The sequence below is a fragment of the Saccoglossus kowalevskii genome, chromosome 12 (assembly GCF_978046115.1).
Source record: "Saccoglossus kowalevskii chromosome 12, keSacKowa6.1, whole genome shotgun sequence".
In the NCBI taxonomy this organism is placed as follows: Eukaryota; Metazoa; Hemichordata; class Enteropneusta; family Harrimaniidae; genus Saccoglossus; species Saccoglossus kowalevskii.
In genome coordinates, this window is record NC_140652.1 from 7,738,779 (window position 1) to 7,766,676 (window position 27,898).

A 27,898-nucleotide genomic window follows, 5' to 3' on the forward strand; every position below is an offset into this window, starting at 1 on the left:
CTTGACACTAGATGGCGATATTTTGACACACTCGCATTCACTACTAAAGGAGGGCTCATACCACTAATTCATATCACTAATTCACTTTACATATGCACTCGCCTGCGACTCGTGCATATATGCCGTGAATTGAAGTTGAAAACTTGACTCTGAAATGGCAAATCAACATGTCAGTAATCAACCACATAACAACGCACATGTGGCCAGCTCAAACTCTTGCAACTCTCAGGTAAACAAGACACATCTACTGTATTTGGATTGCAACTAGAGAAATCACTGGAAAAACACCAAGATTAGAACATCCAAATACACACAGAATAAACCCATATGTACTGAGCCGTAAACAAATGACCACATGTTAGTCTCAACTAGTGATTAGTGGCATGAAACCTCAAAAGAAATAAGAAGGTTAAATAATTTGCTCATCCCTCCTGTGCGTGATAGAACAACTTCAGGTGATCAATGCTTGATAATTAAAATTTATGCAAATTCGCAGAATTCAGATATATGTAAGAAAGCAGGATTCATAGTGGCACTATACACTTCACATATCACAGCCCCAGGTAAAGAGACTTGCCATCTAGCCAAGTGTCCTCGTGTAATGGCGGGCTTGATGTTTTAAATGTGTGGTTATACCTGCAAACAAGTACCGCTTTATGAAGTCGCCAAAAAGTGAGACCTGGTCGGAAAGCAGCAACAACCAATGACAGACTGCAGGTTGGACTAATGGGCTCACCAATTTCAAATACAGGCATACGGGAATTATTGTTGACAACTGGTGTACCAGCCCCGGCAACCAGTGGCACGCAGAAGTGTGCCAATAAAATTTGCCAGGCAATAGTGAAACTGAACAAGGAACACATGGCAGCACAACTGGGTCATGTTAATTCAGTACAACACCTTCGCGGTGCCACTGCGGATGCTGCACTACCAGTGGAAGATGATGCTAGCTACACTAACCCACTGCGGAGTGCATTTGGCAAAACTTCATTTCAGCCTGCAACACAAATGACCTATACCACTGTGAGATCGTCACAGCAAAGAAAAAGATATTGTCAGTGTACACTGGGAACAAACTTTGCATGAATGCTGAAAGGCAACGGAATAACGGATTAATTGCCAACTACCCGGAATATGATGGACACTGCGTGCCAACATCGAACCAGGTGCCAGTATTGAAACGAGTGCATCAATGAATTGCATGCAGGCCCGTAGCCAGCACTTTTGAATAGGGGGTTCGAAAACAACAATTATATATTTTTTGTGAAATGTGTGAATTTTATAATATTCAAAAAGTGTTTTTGAGCTCTGTTACAAACATTTTTATATTATCGGTTTTAAATTCAATTGGTTTACTTTGTGTTAAGTTGGTAAGATATTTCACATAACATCTTTGAACTATTTTACCATTTTAGAGAAGGGGTCCTGAGCCATTCCTCACCTACAAACAAACACATCCACACCATTGATTCACTACGACAAAATGTTGTACACAAAAAAGACAAGACTGTACTTATCTTAGCATTATTGTCTAAGTATTTTAAGGTAGAAGGCTACTTACGATTTTTTTCGCTCTTCGCAGATGTTAGCGCACATAAAAGTGACACGATTTCATGTCGAAATCTGTCTTATTCATTTTAGTATTAGTCAATTTTGTATTATGTAATTTTATTTCTGTACAGGGCCTCAGTCTATCGTACAAAATGTAATAGGTAGAAAAGTGCACAGCACGTTTAAAACTCAATACAACATCCATGTAAACATATGGTACTAAGTTAAGCTGAATTCATATTCATCTCGTCGCTTGAAAATTTTTAAAAGATATAGAGCTATTTGATATATGGTGTGTCAGTTTGTTTAGCGACGAAGTAAGCCCAGACTGTCAGTATTTGCATAATTGCATAGGGTTATTGACAAAAGATCAGCCCTTAGATCATTGTAAAATGGACATATAAAAACAAAGTGAATTTCATTGTCTACCATGCTAAATTCGAACGTATCACTGCAAAAACTAAAAATATTGATCTAACTGTATTTTTGTGTGTCTGCCTAATTCAACATTATGTTTATAGCCAAAACAGCGAAAACTTGTCAGTATATATTTTAGTCTATAATTGCTTGCCAATAAATCTCCCAGATTATAATACTACTTTGATTTTTCAGAAGGTGCACAGCCTGGATGATTGTGATTGGCATGCCATTCTTGCTCACAACATTTTTTTATTCTTTGAGTAAATATCCCTAAGAAATCTGCAGTATCTCCAACTTGTTTTTCAAACCAGACAATGCCAAAACCATATTTGAACAGAAGATTTTTATGTGGGTTTTCCAAGCAATTCTAATCGTTTAAGCATGATATAACATTTGTTGGGGTTTCAGTAATTTTAACCAATATGAGATACAACGCTTGAAATAACCCCAGCACAAGGACAGCCTTCCACATTCGTCTAACATCGCTACATTTTTGTACAACTATTAATGCTAAGTACCGGATAGATATCTGCAAAATGCTATCTGCACCCCGAATTCATATCGCTACCATAAAAAATAGTTGGCACAATGATTGCATCAAACAAATTAAATGCACTAACCAATGGCATACTACCAAGTTTCTTACAGTATGTAAATATATTTGGTTCACTGTAAATCTGTTTTTAGAGGGCGGCAAAATAATATGCATACAGTGGCAGTTTAGCAGCGGTCTCAATAGACTTCAATGACTACAACTCCTTTTTTGAACCCACTAAAAGTATAGTACATTTTCTGAGATATCAAAAAAACGTGTAAAAAAATATCTTTGCAATTTATGATTCATCGCATAGTTTCAGTGCTGAAGCAACACTGTGGGGTATATTGTTGGCTGCAAGAAGCTCTGCGACCTATACAACTCGTGATGGTAAATCTTCAGCATTTTGTTAATGATATGTTCAACCCGTAGCTGTACAATATTGTCCAATAACACAGGCTACACGTAATAATACAATAAGTTAACTACATTTGGCTGATACACTTGGAACAAAACAGTATATATGCCATCATTAACTTGAAGAATACAAAACTAATGAACCAATATGAAAGTACAGTGTCGTGTTGTCGTCTCCATCCCGTTCGAACCCCACACTTTACTAACTGAGCGAACATTAGCACAAAACAAACTGCCCTATTCAGGACCACCACATCATTCAGAGAGTGACTACCATTACATTATTGTTTCAATGTTGTTTTAATATTGAACATCAGGGGCTTGAACGCGATCTTCATTACATCATCGCAGAAAAACCGAATAAAAGCTTGCCTATTTATAACAACCTGTTTTGGTTGGCTGCTGTTGAGCTGAGACGGCATAACTTCACGATTGACATTTAAAGCTCGTTGCCACCTAAATGCCCATTACTATGCATTACTCATTACATTACTCTGATAGTTACATGACGGAGTCAAGTGATTTAAACAATGACAATTATTTTAATTAATACTGTTTGTTTTATTATGTTCTAATCTACGATCATAAATCTATTCACTTCCAAAATTTAGGGGATTCGACCGAACCCCTGACCCCCCCATCCCGCCCCCCAACTACGGGCCTGGCATGAAAGGACAGAAATTTACTGTCTGCCAATTTACTTCTGATGGGGACAGTAAAGGTCACCATGGCATTGAAATGACACAGCATGTGAACCAGTTGAGCACCTGTTAAACATTAGACATCTGAGTGGTAGATTAAAGAGAAAATTATACAATACCACCCTCTCTGCTAACATGTTTCCCGGGAAGTCAAGAGGATCTAAGGAGAAGGAGTTTGCCCATGATTTGGTTGCCAGATACAATACAGAACACACAAAAGCTTTCAGGCAGTATTGTAGATATTTGGAAATTATAAAAAAAAATGAACTATCACTTACTGTTGATGCCATCATCGAATGTTATTGTGGGAACTGTAGAGAAATGTGCAGAGAACATTCATTTATTTGCACTGATAGGAAACGCAATAAATGGAACAAATAATTTTGACAGCCTGACACTGAACTGAATATGTTTGCAACAGATGCAGAACTATTAAGGGGAATAATTTTGGATGATATTGGGTTCAAGTGCAGTAGACAGAACAAAATTCAAGACAAGCACACAACAAAACTGAGACATAGTTATTCAAAAACAAATCCAAGGGGTATTACTTGTGGTAGAATTCATAGTGCTATTCATGATCTGAACACTGGAAATACAAATTCTGTACTTAAAAATGAGAGACTATTGGAGCCCCATTGGCCAAATACAAAACTTTAACTAAGTCATTAAAGCGAGAAAAAATTAACAATGTGAGACATACAAATAGACAGAAATCTACAAAATTGTAAATAAATAGAGGAAAATTCAGAAATGTTAGATTTGATTTACTGTAAAGGAGATAATTATTCACTGGGTTTTAATTTGGCTTATTTCGCTGACTGGAAAATGCGCTAAATTAAAACCCAGTGAATATGTAAAATTTAGCATAGAACACATTATCTAAATGATAAAACCGTGAATTTAAAACCCAAAGAATATGCCTGAAATGGTAAATCAGTGAAATTTAATCCCAGTGAAAATTAGACAATTTACAGTATATGATAAAGTAAAGAACTTGGATAAACAGAATACTTATGTAAAAGGAATGTCTTTAAATGTACAGTCCTGTAAAAAAGACAATATAAATTAACTGAGAAATGTAAAATAATTGACTTAACTTACAGCAAGACCATGAAAAAACAAAATGCAGTTATTAGAGCAATTATATTGTCATATTTGAAAGTGAGATGTATGGACAGTGAGGAAGGAAAAGAATGAAGACCTCCCCTTTTTATAAAATACATGGTGGGTATGGATCGTGCCCAATGCACCTCTAATCACCATGGCAACATTTTCGACTATTGTTAACCCCTTAGGGTTCATTTGCATATTTCCCATGAGACTTAGCACTGCAGTCGGTTTGGTCTGTAACATCGTTGGACTCGTCTGAGAAGCATCCCTTCCTTCATCTCTCTGACCACTGACTCATTCAGTCCGGAGTTGGTCCTGTGGATCTTTTAAGTCTAGCTCGTTTATAATTATAATCGGTCCTCAACAATACAAAGGAAAGATTGACGCCCTGCAAAATGAAGGAAAATCAATACATTTATTATTGCAAAAAGAAACGCGAATTGATGCACCTGTGGAACAACAAACCTGAGCCTATAGGAGACGATTAAGGTGAAAAGCAACAACACACGTCAACAAACTCATTTGCACCAATAGTTAATCTTACTGATGCAAATACTCCGCTACCAATAGAACATCATAATATTGAACAAGAATACCAGTACAAACAGATCTTGTACAGAAAAAAAATGGCATAAATCCCAAACTCTGAATATTGGAGACTCAATATTAAAGGACAAGAAACCTTCAAAAGTGTATAGGAACACTCAGGTTAAAACTCTGACAGGTAGTATAACACATGAGGTATATATTTTTTCATTTGTCAAGTATACGGATATAGAACATGCGGTAATTCATGTTGGTTAAAATAATATTGATAATGGGTCCTCAATACACACGTGTATGGCTGCCTAAATAAGAATATACATCTCTTCAGTGTTACCCAGATAAAATAAACGTGTCCAGAGATGTCACTAATTGGCTTAACATTCTATATAAGAACTATATACAACATTATATGGTTGCAGAAAGACGCTTGTGTGATAGAGACCACCTCAAAAAAATTGAAACAGCCATATTAGTTAGAAATGATAAAATAGAACCAAAACCAGGAATTAACACTATCGGGATAATAATTAATGATACTAAATTCCAGGTAAATCTAAATATGACCCATATTATTCTGTCATATTATCTCTGCAGGTACAAAGGCTCCCACTAAATACAATTCATAATGAACAATGTTTATTTTATATTGTCAAGACAAATGCATGCACGATTATTAGGTCTTGTATACGAGGTTGTAAAACTCTCCAAAATCCACGTGCGTGATGTTAACTCAGGTTCAATCTCCTAACCCAAAACCATTTAGTGGTTGGAGAGCATCACATACTACTGTCTGTAGGGTGGCTCTTGTACGTCCTGTCCGCATAGGTTCACTGCCAGTACCTCTCTTTTATCAGTTGTTCGCCAGATCCATGCAGAGTACTAGCTTAATCAATCTGAACAAAACAATAGAAATACGGAACGTTTGTATACATTGATTAATAGATGAAAAGTGTATACAAATCATGAATGCATTTCACACGTAATTTTCTTCGATTTGAAGGGTACGCAGCACGTGTACAGTCTTAAGATATTTAAAATTGCACTTGGTAACCCTACGTACATGAACTGTGTATCTGGGGTTAGTATCATATGGACATGTGATACCACATATTGTCATTTAATTTACCCGATCTACATAGCGTTATAGGCAGGGCAAACCTCTTTGCATGGAGTTATTCAACACAACAGATGTGCTGGGCTAAAATAAATGACAGCTCATTAGACACATAGCAACACACCTTGTTGATCCGACTTGTTTTGTGCCAGGCGACAGCTACGGACATTGAATGTCACTGTTGTCTCTCCTGACTTTTTTTGGTATGTGCAAATTGCAAGTATGACACATAAATATAGATCAAAATGCTTAGTACTTTCCAAAAGTAGTGGTATAATATATTCAACATTGCAAAATGTGTATGATCTGTTTCAGAAATTTATGATGAAAAGTTCTTGTTCGCAGGTGAACAGAACTAAAATAACTCGTCCGCGTCTTAGCAGCATGTGGGAAATCAATGAACCTGTCAGTGTCCAGATCGGCCAATGAGTGTACTACACAAGACGTCAGACAATCATACATAAAATAGTTTAAACACAAATGGTGTATGTTCATATGCAAATTATAGTGTTCGCAAAAAAACAATATTTATCTTAAACTTGTAATTGTTAATGTTTTTTGTAGTATAAGTCAGCGCCGAGTGAGGTTCATAACATTCTACCCACATCCGCGAGATTTAGAAATGTAAACTTACGAGTGGTACGCGTCCGTTAAGCTAGAATGACTGGAACTCCAAAGTTCACGCCAAAGTACGACATGAACCGCAAAAGTTGCGTATAAATATAAAATATAATATGGTGAATATGATTCCCGATTATTTTCTGCCACAAAAATGTCTCCTAACCCAAAGTAGAATGGTTAAAATCGGACGCCTTGGTGTGCCTGATAATGTCAGCCATATTGATGTATTCCATAATAAATTAGACAGAACAGCAATATTAGTTTGATTAATTCTTATATCATAAATTATTTATATCGTATGTTTCGATGCCATTAAGTACATATTCTACAAGGTTAGTGTAGGTTCATATATATTCTGGATGCACGATTATGCCAGTGTCCGGATATGCTTTATTGTTTATTCTAAGTATATCCATGATGTGTGGTGATGACATGTATACAGCAAAGAACATGCATTCCAAAGTTATCAACATGGTGCATCACAGAAATGCTTGCTCGTGATTTTGTCTGAATGGTTGAATATCTATCTAGATTATTAAAGATAAAGTGGACAGGGGGAATTCTTACATTAAATGGTAAATGTGACGCCAGCAGCGAATAAAGGAACATTTAGTAAATTATAAAACTCTGTAGTATCTGCCCTCAGGTTCAACGTTGTTTTATATACAGATAACAACCAAATGATACTGAAGTATCATCTGGTGAAGATGTTTAAAAGCAGAATCCCTTATATTTACGAAGTGGGATACGTCGATGATTGGAGGTCATAAATCAGTTATGGTTCCTCCGTGACCAATGTATTAGGGATGTTATAAGTGCAAACATTGGTGTTTTCTGTAAAACTTTCCCCACAAGTGATTTTAATTGAATGCTGTGTAACAAATGGGTGGAATCACAATAACACTGTCGAATGCGTAAGAGTGAACAGGAATCCACTATTTTAACAAGCACAACTGTTGACCGAGGTTAGCTGAGACCAAAGCCTTCATAACTGTTTAAGGCTTCGTCCATCGCACTTCTGAAATCAGCATAATCGTGAAATTTTATTGGAATGTAGACATCTTGGAAACAAGTCTCAGCAATTGGTAGTGGATTTTCGTGAAACCAGACTGTGATGTTACCATACGACTTTGGTGGAAGAACAGGGCAACCAGTGATGAACTGAAGAACCTTGGATAATGTGATAGATGACTCCTCCACTCCTAGAAGAAAAAAAAACATCAAAAACTTTAATATCTCATATAACAGCAGTTGTTTGTGCTGTAAACACCTGATCAATAGTATCAACATGTTATAATGGTCGTAGACTCATTTTCCAGACGTTCACATCAAAGAATGTCTCAGGGGATTCGATAGACATCTATCAGTCGAATTTGGATTTATATCATCTCTCCACGTACATAAGTCAAAGCTATACAATCAGTTGAGCGTTGATTCATATCAATAAATGTAGTGGCCCACTTCAAAAAACCTCAAACTCAATGTATACCAGATTAATGCTCGTATTATAAGTTTATTGGGAAACTGACCTACCTGTTGTTTGTCTATGCTCACATTCTTGCAAGTACTTCATGAAGTTCTGAGCTGCTTGTTTCTTGTCTGCTGAATCTCTTGGTTTGAATTTTATCAACGGGCACATCTGACAGTATGTTGTTATACTGTCTTTATGTTTGGGAAATATTATCTCCAATGCTCCTGGATTGTGCTTCAAAAACTGGAAACAAATGTCCGTAAATTATTAATCATGAATTATTACGGGCAAAAACGGTTTATTATTTATTATCTAAGCAGTAAACACTTCATTTTGAATATGTTGTCAATTATCATGGACGACGATTGTAAGCCATGACTACTGAATATTTGAATTTGAATGACAGGTGATAATCGGCTTTTACAAATGTATCCAAACAGTAAACGTCTCATTTTGAATATGTGGGTGGTCACAGTAGCTATGTCACGCGAAAGTGCATAATGAATGAAAACAATGTTCAGCCAATCAATCTCATTTGTGCCTTACACTGTATACTACAAAATTACCTTAAGTAATCTGCGATGTATACAACTGTAGGTTAGGTACATAATCTACGAGATTATGGTTATTGTCTTGGAAGATTCATGATACATGTAATACATCTACTACAACACCCATACAGCGTCTTTATTGTAATTATTTTCCTCCTTATGCTATAATTTGGTTTAGCGTTTGTTGACGTCACGTTATGCAATTAATTATTTATGAAAACGTTCGCAACAGACAAATAAATTAATAAACACAAACTACTGTGACATTGAAGTTATTTTTCAAACACCTTGGTAAGATGATAAACAAATCACCAGCACGCCACATCAAGTAGAACAGTTATTGGCTGTGCACGTTGCCCACATTTGATGCGATTCCTGCGCTGTACAGTGTTGCCGATTGCATCAGTTATATTTTAGGTAAGATCCTGTGATATACACTATATCATGATTGGACCGTTTCCGCCAATCAGTAAACAGAATTCAAAATCTCTATCCTGAGTAGAGATGTTCTAAACGCAAGATTCAACATAGCTGGGCCGTTTCCCCCAATCGAGTGACGGAATCGATATTTCTATCCTCCATAGAGAATGTGAAGATTGTCATTTGGAGCATGGAATACTTAAACTGCCTGGAGCTTGAATGTGCGTTTATTATGTGTCAATCTTGCCATCAGAATAAACACTGATACTTATAAAAACAGTATCAGTGACGCGATCTATAGTAGAATTCACATATTATCGACAGAATTCATTATCTAAGCTACGCTTATTGTACTCCTTACTTTTGCCAGCTGTTTGTCTCATTTTCAATAAATTCAATAAAATGTTCTTACTGTGTTTACCTGGATCAGAGACAGACAGTCAAATCCTTCTCTAAATTGTTCCAGCTCGCGTAGACGACATCTAACAATCTGGTGTAGTAGGATTTCTTGCAGCAAAACGTCTTTGTTGTTTATGTTCATCGGTGTTCCGTTGATGCCTGCATCAACTAATAAGTTTATTGTAGTGACATCATTACCTAAGGTTGATAGCTCAGTTGCGCTACAGTCGATGATCTATAATAAGTTCGCACAAAATAAAATATATATAAAACATAATGGAATGTCGAATAATTTAGTATTATACCTAACACCAACACTATTTCGGCCATTAACTGAGATGTGTTTGGTATATTTTTCATCTAGTACCACTAGATTATGATTTTTTTTAGACTAAAAATTATTTTCGAAAACAAAATGTTTAATGGAATGCTGAGTTAGTCTAATTGGTTTTGTATTTTTGGTCATTATATTTAACTTGATACTATTCTGTGAGATGTTAAACAACATATAATTGTTATTACATTGATTAATAACATGTTATTAATAATATTGTCCAAATTTCACCTGCGGGCCCATGGGATACCAAACATCCATGTACAGCGCTAGATTTGCTAGGAGAATTCCCGTTTAATAGAGAAAACATTTTGAATTTGTCACACACAATGAGAGCGACCAAGGCGATGGGCTAAGTTTAAGTAGAATCGTAGTTTAGTGCATAACCTGCAATAACTAGAAACAAATCTTTATCTGTGGTTCAACAATAGTCTTGGACATATATAGCGTCAACTTACCGTTTGCAAATGAAGCCTACAATCGGTATCAGGCACGTCATCGACATGTAACGTAACATACTCAGTACCAGTTTGTACAAACTCCTTCACAGATTGCGCAAGTCCAGCTAATCCCGGCCCTCCCCAGATTATAGAATGTTGCAACATCCTGCCAGCCATTCCATATGTTCCTTTCTCAAGAAGAACTTCATCGTGTGTAAGTACTTTATGATCTTCTTCTCCTTCAAATAATAACATTGGAACGTCCAACTCGTCATCGTCGTCCTTCTTATATCCTGTCATAATACTGTCGATAATTAAAGTCAGAAATTCACGCCTGGGTCCTCCCAAGTCATAAGTCCTATGGCTGTCTTTGAATGACACCTCTGGGGTAAGTCTCAGATCTTCTTTGTTACGGTAAAACTCTTTACACTGTCCCCATACAGGAATTGTTCGATCGACTTGAATCTGTATAGTTTCCCCGTCCACAATTGTTCGTATGTGTTCTTTCAGTGCTCTTCTTTCTTCGAACTTATCATCTATCACAAAGTACTTGATTAGTAACTAATAGTAACGTTTATAACATGTTTTCGTATTTTCATCACTGAAAATACAACTTTCGATACGCAGATGAGCGAGCAAATGATTCGGTGTATCCACGGTTGAGTTTGAAAACATTAAAGGGGATGGTCGTCGCGCCACGCATGCCCGAGATATATGGTTCTCATATAAACAAAGATGGCGACTGTTGGGCTTTAATTAGGTATTTTTTAGGTGATTGAAAGGTATCGAAGGAGTCACCGGCAATAATCAGTGCAAGTAGCACCCAGGTCAAACCTCATACTTGTGATTTCCATTAGAAGAGCGCATTGAATTGTGGGAATCTCAATGTTTATTAACACAAATGTCGCACACACGCAGCGCGACGACTATCGCCCTTTAATATGTTGCGCCTTCTCTGCCTAGATATTTTAAGAATTGGAGACTTGGTCTTGAAAACAGAATTACGCGTATGTCACGCTCACGTCGCTACGTACTTTGGAGGAAAACTACAGCCCTTATTGAGGTGAGGTGCACGGAATCCTTTCCTCTTCATGCATTGAAAAGTGACCCTGAATGTAACTGATGGATTTGTCTAGTTTGTTTTTTTCTGGAAAATCTTTGTAATATTTCATTCAAGTGATACAGTTAAACGCGTTATTTATGTATTCTCTGAATGTACAAAAAGTGAAATGTAAATGTACACCAAACTGTGCATGTCTCGTTTCAAGTTTGTATATCAACAACATACTTTGTTCATGGAGCATCTCACCATCTGTAATCCTCAGATATCTTTGAAAAATAATGCATTGAACATATCACTGATGCCTTCCTACTAAATTTACCGAATCGTGAGTGCCTTACCTGTTTTCACGCGAATTGTTTGTGCATCTCCAATAATGCGTGGGTCCCATTTCTGTGGCGTCACAGATACTGTGTACATTACACCTGGGTCCAGACTTTCTAGTTTATAGGTGGTTGTGTCTTCGTCCAGGTACGCATCTTCTATTTCCACATTGTCCGGTCCTGAATGAGTCACTGCGTAGTGGTCCACCTCGCCAATAGCAGGATACCACCGGACTTCCAAGGATCTGTCGGTGATTTTCTTTGTTCGTAGGTTTTCTATGTATGGCCCTGCAAAATACAAATTGTGAGAAGAAACACTGTTCTATTTAAGTTAAGAGGATAGATATGCATGAGAATATGTATCCTGGAAATGAAAGTGTTTAATATAAATCAAATGTATCTAGACAGTGGCCAGATGCTTTTTGAAAAATTAATTGTATTTAATATATATATATATATATATATATATATATATATATATATATATATATATATATATATATATATATATATATATATATATATATAAAACGAGAGCAGCATCGTTTTAAACGATATGATAAGTTTCTGTTTATAAAAAATCGATAGGCCGAAATATTTTTGAAATATTTCTGATATGATGTATGAATAATTGTGACAAGTTTGTATAGACAGCTCCAAATATGGTATCTGAAAATGGGTATGGTACGAAGCATGTAGCTACCCACCTGTTGACGTTTTTAGCGTCGTCGGTTCGCTCTTTTTTATCTCTCCCGATGACTTCTTCCCAATGACAGACGTCACTTCGATTTCATATTCAGTGGCTGGTAATAAATCCCTAATTGTCAGCGTATTGTCCTTCCCGGTAACAATACCACCAAACTTCCGCTGGTCATCGGATTGACTTGTGATGTATATTTCATGATAATCAACATTGCTCGATTCTCCTTCCCATTGGATGGACAACTCTCTACAAGTACCTCCAGTGACTCGTAGGTCACGTGGTCTCGATATTCCTATGAAGGGTAAGCATTACACAGTTGAAATAAACGTTTTAACCGCGACTAGATCATGCTTTAAACATCTGCTTTGTTTTTCATTTTAAAACTATACACGTGACCACAACGTTATCAGAATAACAAATGATAATTGAAATGATAATATTCCTGGACACACAGACGTATAAATGGCCGCCGAGATGTCATTGAGAGCAAGAAAGTCCCGAAAATTGATCCCCCGCCCTCTCAAATTGTGTAAAATTCTCCCCGCCCGCTGTTTTACTGATTTGTGAGATTATGGTATTTGGAACAGTGGGCGCGAATACTACTAGTATTTGAAGGGCAAAATATGTCACATGGCACTCTCGCTCACGGCGAGATCTTGACGGCCATTCGCGTAAAAAGTATATTGTACAAATGTCACATTTTTATCAGAATTTCTCATTATATGATAACCGCATTAAATCGTGTTCCTAATATTTTGAAATTCATAAAGAACGTGTTCAAATACACACATATCCAGTCATAAGTCGTTCCAATATCTCGATTATTAAGTCAAGGTCAACAAACTACATATTTCCCGGCAGTCAATGCGGTAAGAATGAAGATACAACATGATACACGTTTGATATTACATAAGCATAACAGTACTCACATACCTGGATCCTCACTTGAGGTCGAAGGTCGTGTTATTTTAGGAGCTGCTGACGTCGCTCTACTGCCCTGTTCTAATTCTAGGCATTCGTCGATATACTTCGCAGGAGTTGTGCTACGACTAGAAATTGCTTTGTTGCGCGGAGAGGAAGTGCTTCCTGGAGGCTTTTCTGGATGGAGTGTAATGCTTCCTTTTGCGTGTTGTCGATTTACTCCGAGATCTGCGTGAAAAATGTTTGTGTCGGATTTTAAACTTATCAGGTGTTATTTATAATTAGCAGTTGTCACGATGGTGATATCTTTCGAAAAAAATAACTGACGTAACGCGCAGTTGCGTAAGATTTCATCAAACGATTTTCTTTTATGAGTTTCAAAAATGACGGCGTCCTCATTAAAATAAATATATAATGTAATTATGTGTTAGCATTGTAACATGCAATGTATATATATATATATATATACGCTCAAATAATCAAAATTGCTTCTCTAAACACGGGAACGCTAGGAGGTGGCGTACATCCCTGGTAAGGTGCATGATGTACCGTAGAGGTAATTATTCATAACTTACGTGTGTCAATGTCTTTAACATATATATCGTCTTTGGCGATGGACGGTGAGTGTGATGGGCCGCATCCCATCTTCAAAGAGCGACGAATCAGTAATAAAAATTGGACCTATAATTGCAAAGAATAAAAATGACGAATAAAGCTGGCTTTATAAATTGTGATTTTAATAAATTATTTAGGAAGGTCGAACAACACGACACTCGCCTTTTATACGAAATAAGATTCGGTGAATTGGATAAATCTATTGAAAATTATATTAGATCATACTTGTTTTACTTTTTTGTGTATTGCCTCATATGCATGTATACATCTTTTAAATTGTTTTTGATGTTTTATAATCAAAATAAAATTAAATAATAAGTATAGTCAAAATAAAATATAATGTATAAAAAAAAGCTGTACTAAATGATACAATACGTAACAATATGGACATTATTTCGCGTACGTATATAGCAACACTAACTCGTAAGAATCGTGACACGGAACAAGGCGGCGTTATTAACATCAACGTAACGAGATGGGCTTGGCATGGTTCCAACGTTTGTCATTTTTTTGTCCACAGTAACAACGAGCGTGAATTAGTTGTCATAGTGCCCGGTTCAGGCCATGACCTCAATAATAACAAAACTCGGTCGGGAAGTTATTTTAGGTAAAGCCGGTTCGTGAGCTCAACACCAAATACGCTATACCCGAAGCGAGTTTGCTTTGCGTTTTATTCCACAGATTCGCACAAATAACCCGTAAAACAATTGTGACAGCAAAATGAATAGTATAGATAAAACACTTTAGTTCTTTCGTCATATCACCCTGATTAGCGATACGTTATCGCTAAGTTATTGTTATTACCATGGAAACGATTATTCGCTGTGTCTAGGTAATACTGAATTAAATATATAAACAGCCCCGACCAGTCCTATATTACTGTCAATGATTTCGGATAATATTGCAGGAACTTCTATCAAAGATACTTATTGACGTAGTAGTATTTCCATCGTCGGGTGAAGTGTTCTGATGAACTTTCAACTCCGAGCGTATTTCTGTCCTCGGCATATCGGTGTCGTTAATTACACATTCATGGATGGCTCGAAGACAGGCTGACACAGTCGTGTTCCCGTTAATAGCGTGTCCTTGTGTGTTTGCGTTGTTCACTTGATTACCCGAACACAATCAAAGCTAGTTTTTTTGTATTATTGTAAGGATTCTTTTAAATTTAGACCGGCCTTACAAGCCGATGTCGGTGTCTGTTTGAACACTCGCAACACAGGTAATCGATGACCGACTTGTCCGTCGGTAGTTTAATGTCAAAAAATCCGGCAAGTATTAAACCCACATATTGTCTAAAATAATGTTCCCGGTAATGACGGTCACACTGAACCATGTGTCGTAAAATCACGGTTAGGTTAAAACTTACCTGGAGCCGGAACTAAATCAAACTCCAACGAAGGAAGGCACCATTTTTGTTAATCCAAGTTCTGTTTTTTTTTTCTGTCCGAATCGTAAGTTAATATACTCGAGTGGAGATCGTTTACACACTTGAAATCGTCATAAATTTTAACTTTGGTCCAGAATGCGCACTAATCTCTGCGCAAATGATTGGTGATCAACTGCACAGCCCTACTTCACCACAAATCAACTGCACAAAGGTAACACCGTAATAGGGAATTGGTCGAATTACTGCGCAAACAATCGTCTCGTACGGAATGACGTAGGTGATGGGCAAAGGTCACGCATTAACGAGCTTGCATAGCCCAATTGCTCGTTTTGTACCCGATCTATTTATATGTAATAGTCTCGCTCCCAGTAAATATTACCCTTAAATTCTGGATTAGATATTTAAATATTTGAAATATAGCAAAGCGTTTTTTTTTACATGATCGGAGTCGTTATTTTGATGTAGTTAAAAAATTAATTTCGCACGACGATAGTCCCATTGCATGTATACTAAATAATTTGAATAATTGCTGGGTAAAACAACGAAGACCAAAAAAGGTAAGCGCACTAGCTGAGTCTTGATCTCGCGATGTAAACGAAAACAACTTTTCAACGATGACCACCCTCAAAAAAAACAAAAAAACATCAGCATACCGCGTGACACCTGAAAGAATATTGCATATAATTACGATCACCCCATATCACCACGTTCTTAGACTGCCAAGTAGGAAGTATTGACATTTTTTCGTGTATATTGCAATCACATGTGTATTGTCTTAATTGTAGGAATTCGCCTACCACTTCACGCACGGACCTCCACGCATGCTTAATGGGTTGTATATGGACTGTGAACACAGGGTGAAAGTTCGGCAGATATTGTTGTTCATTGTGTTTATCAGCTTGGATACAAAACAATAGCATGTCAATGGACGGTTGTTATTGTGTGTCACACGACATATATCTTCAAAGTGTTACTGTTTAAAGCGGGGGCGTCGTCGCCTGCGCATGCGTCAGATGGCCATAGCGTGTCATTGTTTACAAACAAGCGTCTGCCCATGCACTTTTCCGTTTTTAGCGTGTGTTGTTATCGTCACTTGAGACTCAATTCCCGCGCGTGCGTAGGTGACGACCCTCCCGCTTTAAGATCATCATGTAATCTCTTAGACAAGCATTGCTACCATAATCACTTATATCTAAGCTTCCAGGTGATACGTAGGTTGTCATAGTAACATGCTTGGTGACTTTTAGAGTACGTCTGAATTACTGATAAATTTCACTAGTTTTCCCTTATTTTTAAGTGGTAGAATCAAGTACAGAATGCATTGGAGACACATCGCTGCAATATATGATGCATCACTATCTATTTTCGTTTCTAAAATTCATTCCATCTTATATTTACGTTTTGGCCAAAACACATATATTTAGACTCGATTAAAAATGGTTGACGAGTGTTTTGTCGTATAATAGGGAGAAATTAAAGACCTTGCACTACATTGTTAGTGATTGTTTAGTACACTCATTGGGTGTGTCATTTTCATATATTTGTATATAGCATTTCGTGTTTGTTTTATTTAAGTGTTAATACAATATAAAACACTTATTTCAGCGATTAAAGTCTACAAATATATAAAGTATTGATACAATTAAGAATAATTATATGTGGATATGTTCTTGAACATCCCGCCTAATTATTTATAAATCAATATTATGTGCAGCACAAAATTCAATTGTTATAAGTCATGTTTTTCTTTCCTATTATTGACGCAGAAACAACCACCCCTATTAGACATAACGCCAAGTTCAAAGTCAGCAAGAGAACATTGACATAACACTTTATTCATATATAATATAATGACTAAAACATGTATATATAATGGGAAAATTGTTATATTTTATATAATTTAGTAATAATTAAAAACTTATATACGAATAATTTGTGTCAAACATTATTACATGTAATAGAGCATATAATATAAGATTATTACGTAACGAGGATACCTAAAAGTATGCACGAAGACAGTACAGCTGAAGTATCGACCGACGCGCAGCGTACTGTCTGAATGCATACTTTGAGGTATTCTCGTAATAACTTTATTATTATACATCTTTTTCTTTCAAGGGTACATCATTGGAATCCAAAATCCAAAATCCAAAAAGTTTAAGCGCGGTGGTCGTCGCGCAGCGCGTGTTCGAATTTTATGTAAATAAACAATGTATTTTACACGCGTTGTATACGTCGCTACGAGTCCCATATCGAAAAGGACGTGGCGCGACGACTGCCGCCCTTTAATAACAGAATCAGCAAACTTCTTTGTGTGGAGTCCGGTCAAACCCCGATGGCAGCCATGTTTGTTTTTATTATTAGAGGCCGCTTACGCGCGTAATCATTCCATATTTGAAATTTGCATTTCCTAGTATGTTAGGATGAAAATACCCCGTAAAATACCACAAAATTACGGCACGCTGTAACTTATGGCGTTACGGTGACAGATGTATAATAATGTAGAATTATCAGATATGTTATCCGTATATCCAGATAAATCGCCATATATAAATAAAAATATAAACGAACTCCCTGATTACCCAGGGTAATATTCGATGTAAAATGAAATATTAGCATTTCATTAACCCGATCTCTCATTATTGCAAGTCGATGGTAATACCAGGTTCATTTTGTTTGACTGTTTCATTGACTTCAACTACAAAGTGAATATCAACCCCAGAATGTACTACATATATACATAATATAAAGAGAATTCCAGATTCTGTGAAAAAAAATGATATGATTAGATATGATAATGATTTATGATATGTTAATCATGACATATGTCTGGTATATAGTTTCATCTCAGTAAATTATTTGGTGGTAAAATGTATGACGTCATATCTAAGTTGGTTTACCAAATCACAACCCAACAAGTGTCACTGAGGGCGCCATTCACCATGTGTGCACATGATAATAATGAACTACGGTGAACCCGTTTTGCAATCAGCAACTATGTGTACGTGTTCAATGAGAGCGGATTTAGATACGACCAAATCCCTCATAGCATTCCAGAGCTTTGTCCATAGCTTCTCTGAATAAACGGTAACTTGGATATTCTATCGGAAGGTAAATGTACTGAAAGCATGTCTCGGCAAAAGGTAGCGAATTCTCGTGAAACCACACTGTGATGTTGCCATATGACTTCGGTGGTAGAACAGGGCAACCGGTTACGAATGCAAGAAATTTGGATAATGTGACAGGTGTTACTTCTGTCCCTGAAACAGTAATTACACATTATTATAAATTTGTTCCTTGGAAAACCCATAAAGGGTATTAAAGGTATGTCACAGCTCCCGATTTTAACATAGCGTAACTATTAAAAGCTTGCTCATGGAGAATCTAGATTACATAACATATGGATGAGTGTACACAAAATGACGATATATTACATTAGAAGTGAGTATAAACATCCTGAAAGAATGCAATGTTATATTCAAGCATTTTTCGCAGAATATCTATGATTGGGAAAAATCTGGACCAAAAGTGGGCAAACAAATTATCATTATAATTACATACAAAATGTAAGTAATTTTCGTAGGTATTAATAATAGCATAATATTCTTTAGCTTATCTACTATGATACCGATAATGTATGAATCAAAAGCGTTCAGAGACGTACATTTTTTTAGTGGATGCATCGTTTTTCAACATTAATATGATCATTTCAATAATATTCACTATTTGAGATAAAGACTTTCCGTTTTCGACATTGTAAAATTTCTTAGTTATGGGATAAAACCCTGAAAATGACTGATTTTGACAAGAAAATCAGAAATAAATTAAGAATAATTCACAAGAAAAATGATATTTTTCACGCTACAGAAAAACAATAATTACTGCATCACTATATTTTTTCATTTTATTTATCTTGAATTATGACTGACAGAATCTGAATGAAACTATGTAGTGTGTTCATGTATAAATATGATTTCAAAAGAAAAAAATCACAAAGTTGAAAACGAAAAGACTTTATCGTAGTGTTGTATGTATTTTTAATCTATTTCTTTTCATTCAAATAAATAAACAATTGGATTATATTCTCACGTGTGTGTAAGCGTGATTCTATCTATAATTCCATTAATACAAAGAAAAGCGCATTCCTGCTTTGTTTGAATCTGACAATCTACGAATTGCCAAGATATTGTAGAAAGGATATACTTTGAAAGGGCACTAAAAGATTACTGAATTGAATGAGTGTTCAGCTGATATTTCGGGATATACATGTGTTCACCGATCATCGTTTGTACTATTTCAATATTATTCAAACAGAAGTAATCATATGCACAGCTGGTTATGTGCATTTCCATCTTGTGACACACTTACCAGTTGATTGTCTCTGTTCACAGTCTTGTAAGTAGGCCATGAAATATTGAGCTGTTTCTTCTTTCTCTGGTGAATCCCTTGGTCTGAATTCAATTAATGGCCACACTAGAGAGAATGTCAAGACTGTATCTTTTTGTTTGGGGAATACTATGTTCAATGATCGTGGATGACTCTGTAAAAACTGACAAAAGATATAAATTAGTTGGAAATGAACAAAAGGAACAGATTATTATAACCTGCTCCCATGCACATTTGAATACACTATTAGTGTATATGAATACCGATTAATGTTACGATTACGATTACGTAACTATTGCGATTACGAAATATAGTCATTTTGAAACCATTCATATATACGGTTTCGGGATGAATTGGTAACATAATTACTAATTTTGACATCAAATCTAACAGTGACTTCACAATGCATAAAAAGTCGCCACTAGACATAGGTGAAAAACATTTTTGTGCGCGGAGAAGTTGCGGTTTGAAGAATTTGAAATGCCTTCTCAATAATAATACCGCTTTATACCACACACGTGTTGCTGACATGTGTCACTAACAGGAATATTCAATTTTATATAATCCCTAATAATAATTCAGGAAACATTGTGTAAAACCACCAACACATGGAGATATTGGTGTATTCTGTGATAGTCAGCCACGATGCCAAAGTTCAATCTGCTTACATGACCCAATCAGATTGCCGAAATTTTTACTGAATAATATAGTGATAGAAAAAATGTACATGGCTCTATTACACTGAACTACCATGATATATGGGATGAAATAAATTTTCCAATGATTGTTTATATATACTTCCTAGTCTGTTCTGAATTATAATCATAATGATACCTTAGCTAATGACAGACAGTCAAAACCATCTCTGAATTGTTTCAGTTCTCTAAGCCGGCATCGTACAATTAGGTGTAGCAGTATTTCTTGTACCATTGCATCTCTGTTGTTTTTAGTTATTGACGTTCTATTAACCCCGGCATTGGCTAGCAAATCCAATGTGGTAGCGTCCGTGCCTATGGCAGGAAGTCTCTCCTCACTGCTGTCGATGATCTACCAAAAAACAAACAAAAATTACATTTCTTTTTAACATATTTAGAAGCTTAGGTAATACATTTTGGTTATCCATGTATGCACGCAAAAAATGGAATTGGGGAAACAGGTGGTTTATGAATACATCATACTTTGATATAATAGTACAGTTATATTGATGTGTGAGATACATTAGACCGAAACTACCTTGTATGAAGAAAGCATATAAGTGTGCCTATCTATAGTTCAAAGCTAGAACTGTATTGCCAATTGGTATTGCTATATTTTCCCCCAAATCGACTCATTTGGGTTAACTAAGAGCAAAACAATAAATAGCCCAGCGATAAAAGAGGCAATATACTGGAATGCATTTAATAACTTTCTCACCTCTTGAATATGACTCCTGGAATCGGTATCAGGCACGTCATCGACGTGTAACGTAACATACTCAGTACCAGTTTGTATAAACTCCTTCACAGACTGCGCAAGTCCAGCTAAACCCGGCCCTCCCCAGATTATAGAATGTTGCAACATTCTGCCAGCCATTCCATACGTCCCTTTCTCAAGAAGAACTTCATCGTGTGTAAGTACTTTATAATCTTCTTCTCCTTCAAATATTAACATTGGAACGTCCAACTCGTCATCGTCGTCCTTCTTATATCCTGTCATAATACTGTCGACAATTAAAGTCAGAAATTCACGCGTCGGTCCTCCCAGATCACACGTTCTCTTGCTGTGTTTAAACTTGACATCTGGAGTTTGTTTATAAACGTTGGTGTTGTTTCCAGAGTAAAGGTCTTTACATTGTCCCCATAAATGTCTAGTTGTGTCTACGTTTATGGCAATATAGTCATGGTGGTCATCAGCGATGATAGTGTCAATATAGTCTTGCAATGCTTTACTTTCTTCAAAAGTTTCATTCGCATCTGTTAACAAATCAGAAAGTCGATATGTACATGTACACATGTACTCTACAGAAGTAGATGTTATTAGGTGTAAGATTATGTGGTGTGTACCAGGACCTAGAGGGTAACATGCTTACTGAAAACATTTGCCATATATAGCTTAGTATGGGTAGACGCTTGTTTGTAAACAAAGACACGTTGTGGCCATCTGACGCATGCGCTGATGACGATTCACCCCTTTAACCGAAACAATCAAGTAGCATTCATTTGTTGTACGTAAACAAGAATACAGATCAAATGCGATCACTGACAGCTCATTTTGTCAAAGATACATTGAACAATGTATATATAACAGGGAAATTCTAAGGGCAGTGATTGATTTTATATGAAGTGTGAAGAGCAAAGAACATTTGTATGGTTTGAATAAGAAACTGTAGATATTACTGTGGCTAAATTACTTCATGCTAAACAAGAAAAAAACATGATTTAAAAAAAAAAAAAAACAGATGAGAAATCATACACATAAAAGGTATTTCCGTTTGTAAGGTATACATAATACAGCATCACCCAAACTCAGATCTCACATGACTATCGTCAACAATCATTCAAACACAAAATATTCATTTTTACAATCTGCAATGGTGGAGGTTAGATGAAGGCTAATATAGCATCACGGCCGCGAAAGTGTCTTTACACCTGATCATGTCTACACCATCGCAATTTCAAATATTCAAGAATTAATTACAGGCAATCTTTCACGTACCAGTGGCAGTGGTTACGTAGACTGACTGGCCCTTTCCGCCGACGTCTGGTTCCCATACCTTTGGCGTGACTGTTATCAGGTATTTTGTGTCTGGTCTAAGACCCCCTATCTTATATGAAGTAAAGCTCTTATCAAGGTAGTCATCCACTACTTCTACATTATTAGGCCCAGTATGAGTCACAATGTAGTTGTCCACTTCACCAGCTGCGAGGCTCCAATTTATGTCAACGGAGCTATTAGTGATTTGTCTTGTACCTAAGTTGTCCAGGTATGGTCCTGTAAAAAAGAAAATGAATAAATAGTGTAATCTTCAGAATATCGACTAAGGTAAGCTATTGACTAAAATTATCAAATATTATTGTATACCATTTTCAGCGTACCCACCAGATACGACACACCTTCCAGTGTGTGCCACTGATACTGATAGCAGGTCCTACTCACCTGTTGCTGTTTTTATAGTCACTGGTTCACTCTTTTTTATCTCTCCCGATGACTTCTTCCCAATGACAGACGTCACTTCGATTTCATATCCAGTGGCTGGTAATAAATCCCTAATTGTCAGCGTATTGTCCTTCCCGGTAACAATACCACCAAACTTACGCTGGTCATCAGATTGACTTGTGATGTATATTTCGTGATAGTCAACTGTTCTTGATCCTATCTCCCATTGGATTGACAACTCTCTGCAAGTGCCTCCAGTGACGCGTAGGTCACGTGGTCTCTGTATTCCTAACAAGTGGGTGAAATATACATGTTACAATACTCTATATTTCTCTATGGGCTTCACTTATCAAAAAGTTCTTCATTGTTTATCGATAGAATATACTTTCTGAATGCATAATGTGATCTCATGTATGCCATCCATGACAGTAATAGACAAATAACACATGTCTTTGCAATTCTGGTCGTATTTTTTTATTTTTGCACGGCACAGTTTTGGAATACGTCTGGTGTTCGCATCTCCAAATCCACATCTCTGTATGACATACAGCATTGTATTGTATCATGACTACGCCCTCTACGCTGCCATTTGAACCTCACCAAATATAGTAATCAATCTCCATCTTTGCGATATTAGAAATAAACATCACCAGAATATCGAACTGATCATATTCTACTATTCAGCCTATAGCAGTATAGATGCATGAGACATTACTCTTTGTCAGAGGGTGCTATGTATATACCTGATATTTGTGGTGTATAGCCACTGGATGTTGAAGGATATACTTCTTCAATGGCTGTAAGTGTTTCCCCAGTCGTATGTTGCTCGCCGATATACTTAGTTGGCGATGCATTACGTGTCTTTACTTTGAGTTGTGATGTGTCACTCGTGTTCGATACCCCAGACCATAAGCCTAGCCTCTGTTCTGGATGGCGTTCTGCAAGATAAAATGTATGGACGGTGATCATGAAGTCATAAATAAAGCTTTTAAAGTTTAAATGACATATTATTAATATTCATAGCCCAGTGTTGTATTAATGGTTGTTAGAGTATTGTATTCTCGGCAACAATTGTTTGAATGCATGTGACGTCACAGAGTCTCAAAACATTTGAAACAACGAAAACATAAAAAACCCTACAATTAGTTCCTTGTGATTTACTTTTATATCCATTAGATAACGTACCTTGTGATTTGTGTGTATAACTGCTGAAGGACGGATGTCATTTCGTATCAAGAACTGTTCTTATTTTGCTGTGTCGTTCGCATTGTGGACAGTCTGTATTACGAATCTTAGAGCTTGGAGAATTTGAGCGAAAATTAAATTTTTCCGTATTATCACTAAGGTCATCATAAATATCCCCACATAATTCATGTGATCTGGTATCTAAAAAAACGCGTTTAGGACATTGATCGATCGATTGATCGATCGATTGATTGATCGATTGATTGATTGATTGATTGATTGATTGATTGATTGATTGATTGATTGATTGATTGATTGATTGATTGATTGATTGATTGATTGACAATAGTACTTACCAGTGGTCACACTAATTGTTTTCCCAACCCCAACAATAGCTTCCTCCCATACCATGGGTGTGACTGTGATGGCGTACGTCACTCCTGGCGCCAAACCATCTATCGTCCATTCTGTCGTATCTACATCCGGATAGCCATCCTCAACTTCCATTTTATCTGGTCCTTTATGTGTCACAGTGTAGTTATCGAATTCACCAATCGCCTTGTCCCACAATAGTTCAACGGTACTGTCAGTGACTGTTTTTGCTTGTACGTTTTCCGGCCCTGCGACATACGGCCCTGCAACATATAGTTAACATTTGCCTCACTATTTAGCCAGTAATATTGCATTTGCGTACTTTGCACGTCATGACTATATTGTCTTGAAATTTAAGGATATGTGGCCACTGACCGACAACTACATATATTTTTGGTTTTACATGACTTGAGTAACAAGTGAGTTGGTGACTTACCAGTCGATGTATTTGACGTGATAAAAGAGCGCCCCTATAAAGAGTTGATGACTTACCAGTCGATGTATTTGACATGATAACAGAGCGCCCCCTATAAAGAGTTGGTGACTTACCAGTCGATGTATTTGACGTAATGACAGAGCGCCCCCTATAAAGGTTTGGTAACTTGCCAGTCAAGGTAGACGCTAAACTGGCACAGTCGGGCGATTAATTTGTTTTTGTAGTTCAAATAAAATACAAAAAATCGCAAAATGGAGGAGTTAGCGCGAAATCCCCTGTAACTGTGAAATCACCCCGACTGGTTTATTCTGCATGGCCCTCTATCGACACTGCAGGAACCCTTCGATTTTTCAACGGGTAATTATGTTAATGATATTCTAATTGACAATCATCTAAGCCAATCACAACGTCTCTTCAACTGATCTCTGACCGAGAAGACGTCGGCTGGTTGTAGCAGCCGATTTTTTTTTATTCTACGACTAGTAAGAGTTACTTTTTTACAAATTGTGATGAATTAGAAACGACGACTACGACAAACTCGAATTTCAACGTGCCGCCATGTTATGTCTGCATTGTGACCTTTACCATGTTCACCTCATTTTGCAGGTTTTTCCGCGCCCACCTGTGGGCATTCATGAATATTTAATAGCAATGAATTTTCTGCAGAATAAACCAGTCGAGGTGACACCTCCATTTCGCGATTTTTTTTATTTTATTTAAACTACAAAAAACAAATTAATCGCCCGACTGCGCCAAGTCTACGTAACGCGGCAGAGCGCCCCCAGCGCGTGCATTGGTGTCGTGCCAGTCGGCGGAACACCACTATGGATGAGTTAGCAATTTACCGGTCGATGTTTTTAACCTGGTTGGTTTACTCTTTCTAATCTCCCCCGATGACTTCTTCGCTGCTACAGACGTCACCTCAATTTCATAATCAGTGGCTCGTGTGAGATTGTTGATAGTTAATGTATTTTCATCTGCAGCAACAATACCTGCAAATGTTCTCTTGTTATCAGATTGACTTGGGATGTATATTTCGTGATAGTCGGTTTTTTTTTTATCTCGTCTCCCATTGGATGGACAACTCTTCACACGTGCCCCTAGTGACGCGTAGTTCACGTGGTCTCGCGATACCTGATGGGGGGGGGGGGTAATGCCATTCTCCTTCCCAGAGTTCCTTGCGGTTAGATCACCGAAAGTATCTCTGCCACCACACACCGCCATTTTGTGGTGAAACACCACAAGACTTTTACTACGCGTATCATTTGCGTATTTTTGTTATTGGATGGCTTTCGTGTTGATTTATTCCTACTGGAAAACAAGTTTTAAAATATTTCGTCGATAGCTGATAATGATTTTTTCGTAAACACACTGAAAACGGTGAAATAGTTATAATTTACAAAAGAAAATAATTTCATCGCGGAATAACGGTTGCTAAGGTGTTACTCGGTTCATCAAGCTGATGGCCCTGTCGATCGCTAGGCGAAGACATATGAAGAAAGGAAAGCACTTCGTGGTATTGACAGCGAACACGTTCTATTGCCACTCCGTTTGTGCCAAGGAAAGTAAAAGTATGAGCTTCTCACTATGAAAACAGCCAGAATCTACAAACAACGCGCACACTTTAGTTAGGTTCGAAAATCGAACACTTGCATTGCAATGTATTTGGTACGCGTCTTTGAAAGTAGTACCACTGTGACGCATCGACCAATCAACAACAAGCATAAGATCGCGTGGTGGCAGAGATATATTCGTAATAGAACTCTGCCTGGGGAGATTGGGGTAATGCGTATCACGTTATTTGTTGCCGTACATAAGGTGCGTGTCATATGAGCGGATACTCACATTGAAGTGCTATATGTATATGTGCCGCCAAAAGGGGTCCCAAATTCGCCACATGTCTTCTGAAAAGGATATCCTTTTTTTCATTATTTCTGTCTGAAAAAGGGGTTCATATTTTCCAAAGACTGTCTCTAGAGCTTGAGTGATCCAGCAATCAGGAGAATGAAGCTGATTTTTTTTTCTTTCTGTAACTTCATTTCGATCGTCAAAGTCCATCCCCGGGAATCTATCTAAGACTTGATGACTGCATTTTGCATGTTTTCTTTCAAGCCCACCTTGCTTTTCCCTTGGTACCAATTATGCTTACTGTCTGGAAAGGGGTGTTAACTATCCACAGTTTGTCTGAAAACTGTCTGGGGTATTTAGCCCAATGTCGCCCTCTCGTGAAAAGAAATACTAGTGTGAGTGCATTTTGTTCAGATATATAGCGGGTGTAGGAATTAACATTTTTAATATTGTTGTCTGACAATATATATTTGTTAATATATTGTACTATGATGTATCATCTAAAAACGCTATTCTTATAGCACATGTCGGAGTATTTGTTCGATCAAACAAAGAAATTCTCTAATACGCATGCGCACTAGTTGTTTTGCTGCATAAAATAACAATCACTGCACATGCGTATTAGTGGTTTTTATTTTCATCGAAAGAATAATGTTCAACAAATCCAATATTCTTAGTTTAAAAAAATCATAGTCCGATTGTTTAACAGTACGGAGTATCGAACAACAATATTAAATCATGTGTTTTATTCGATATTGCGTCTTTAATGCACGTACGCCACCACTCGGTCACGTTTTTTATTTGTATTTCTATCGTAAAGGGGGTAATACATTTCATTTCTCTTGTCTTTCTCCGGTTTAGTTTTCATATGATCAGAATACATGTATTTTC

At 36.9% G+C, this 27,898-nt stretch overlaps 1 protein-coding gene across 1 annotated transcript; it reads right to left on the bottom strand.

Annotated features, from left to right (window-relative positions):
- Nucleotides 1–7,984: 7,984 nt before the first annotated feature.
- On the bottom strand, nt 7,985–15,908 carry LOC100369173 (G2/M phase-specific E3 ubiquitin-protein ligase-like). Its single transcript, XM_085505867.1, has 9 exons — nt 15,625–15,908; nt 14,216–14,321; nt 13,653–13,868; nt 12,724–13,011; nt 12,035–12,304; nt 10,652–11,169; nt 9,882–10,094; nt 8,552–8,732; nt 7,985–8,220 (listed from the first exon to the last, which is right to left on the bottom strand). Exons 2-9 carry the CDS (start codon nt 14,283–14,285, stop codon nt 7,985–7,987), a joined length of 1,992 nt encoding a protein of 663 aa, XP_085361993.1. The 5' UTR covers nt 14,286–14,321; nt 15,625–15,908.
- Between the last annotated feature and the right edge of the window lie 11,990 nt (nt 15,909–27,898).

Bases quoted from the DNA above. Each gene is read 5' to 3' on its own strand.
- LOC100369173 (XM_085505867.1), bottom strand. From the start codon at position 14,285: ATGGGATGCGGCCCATCACACTCACCGTCCATCGCCAAAGACGATATA. The intron at 12,305-12,723 runs GTGGGTAGCTAC...TGTATTTTGCAG, and splicing joins GACGCTAAAAACGTCAACAG to GGCCATACATAGAAAACCTA. The intron at 11,170-12,034 runs GTAAGGCACTCA...ACTTTGTGATAG, and splicing joins AACAATTCGCGTGAAAACAG to ATGATAAGTTCGAAGAAAGA.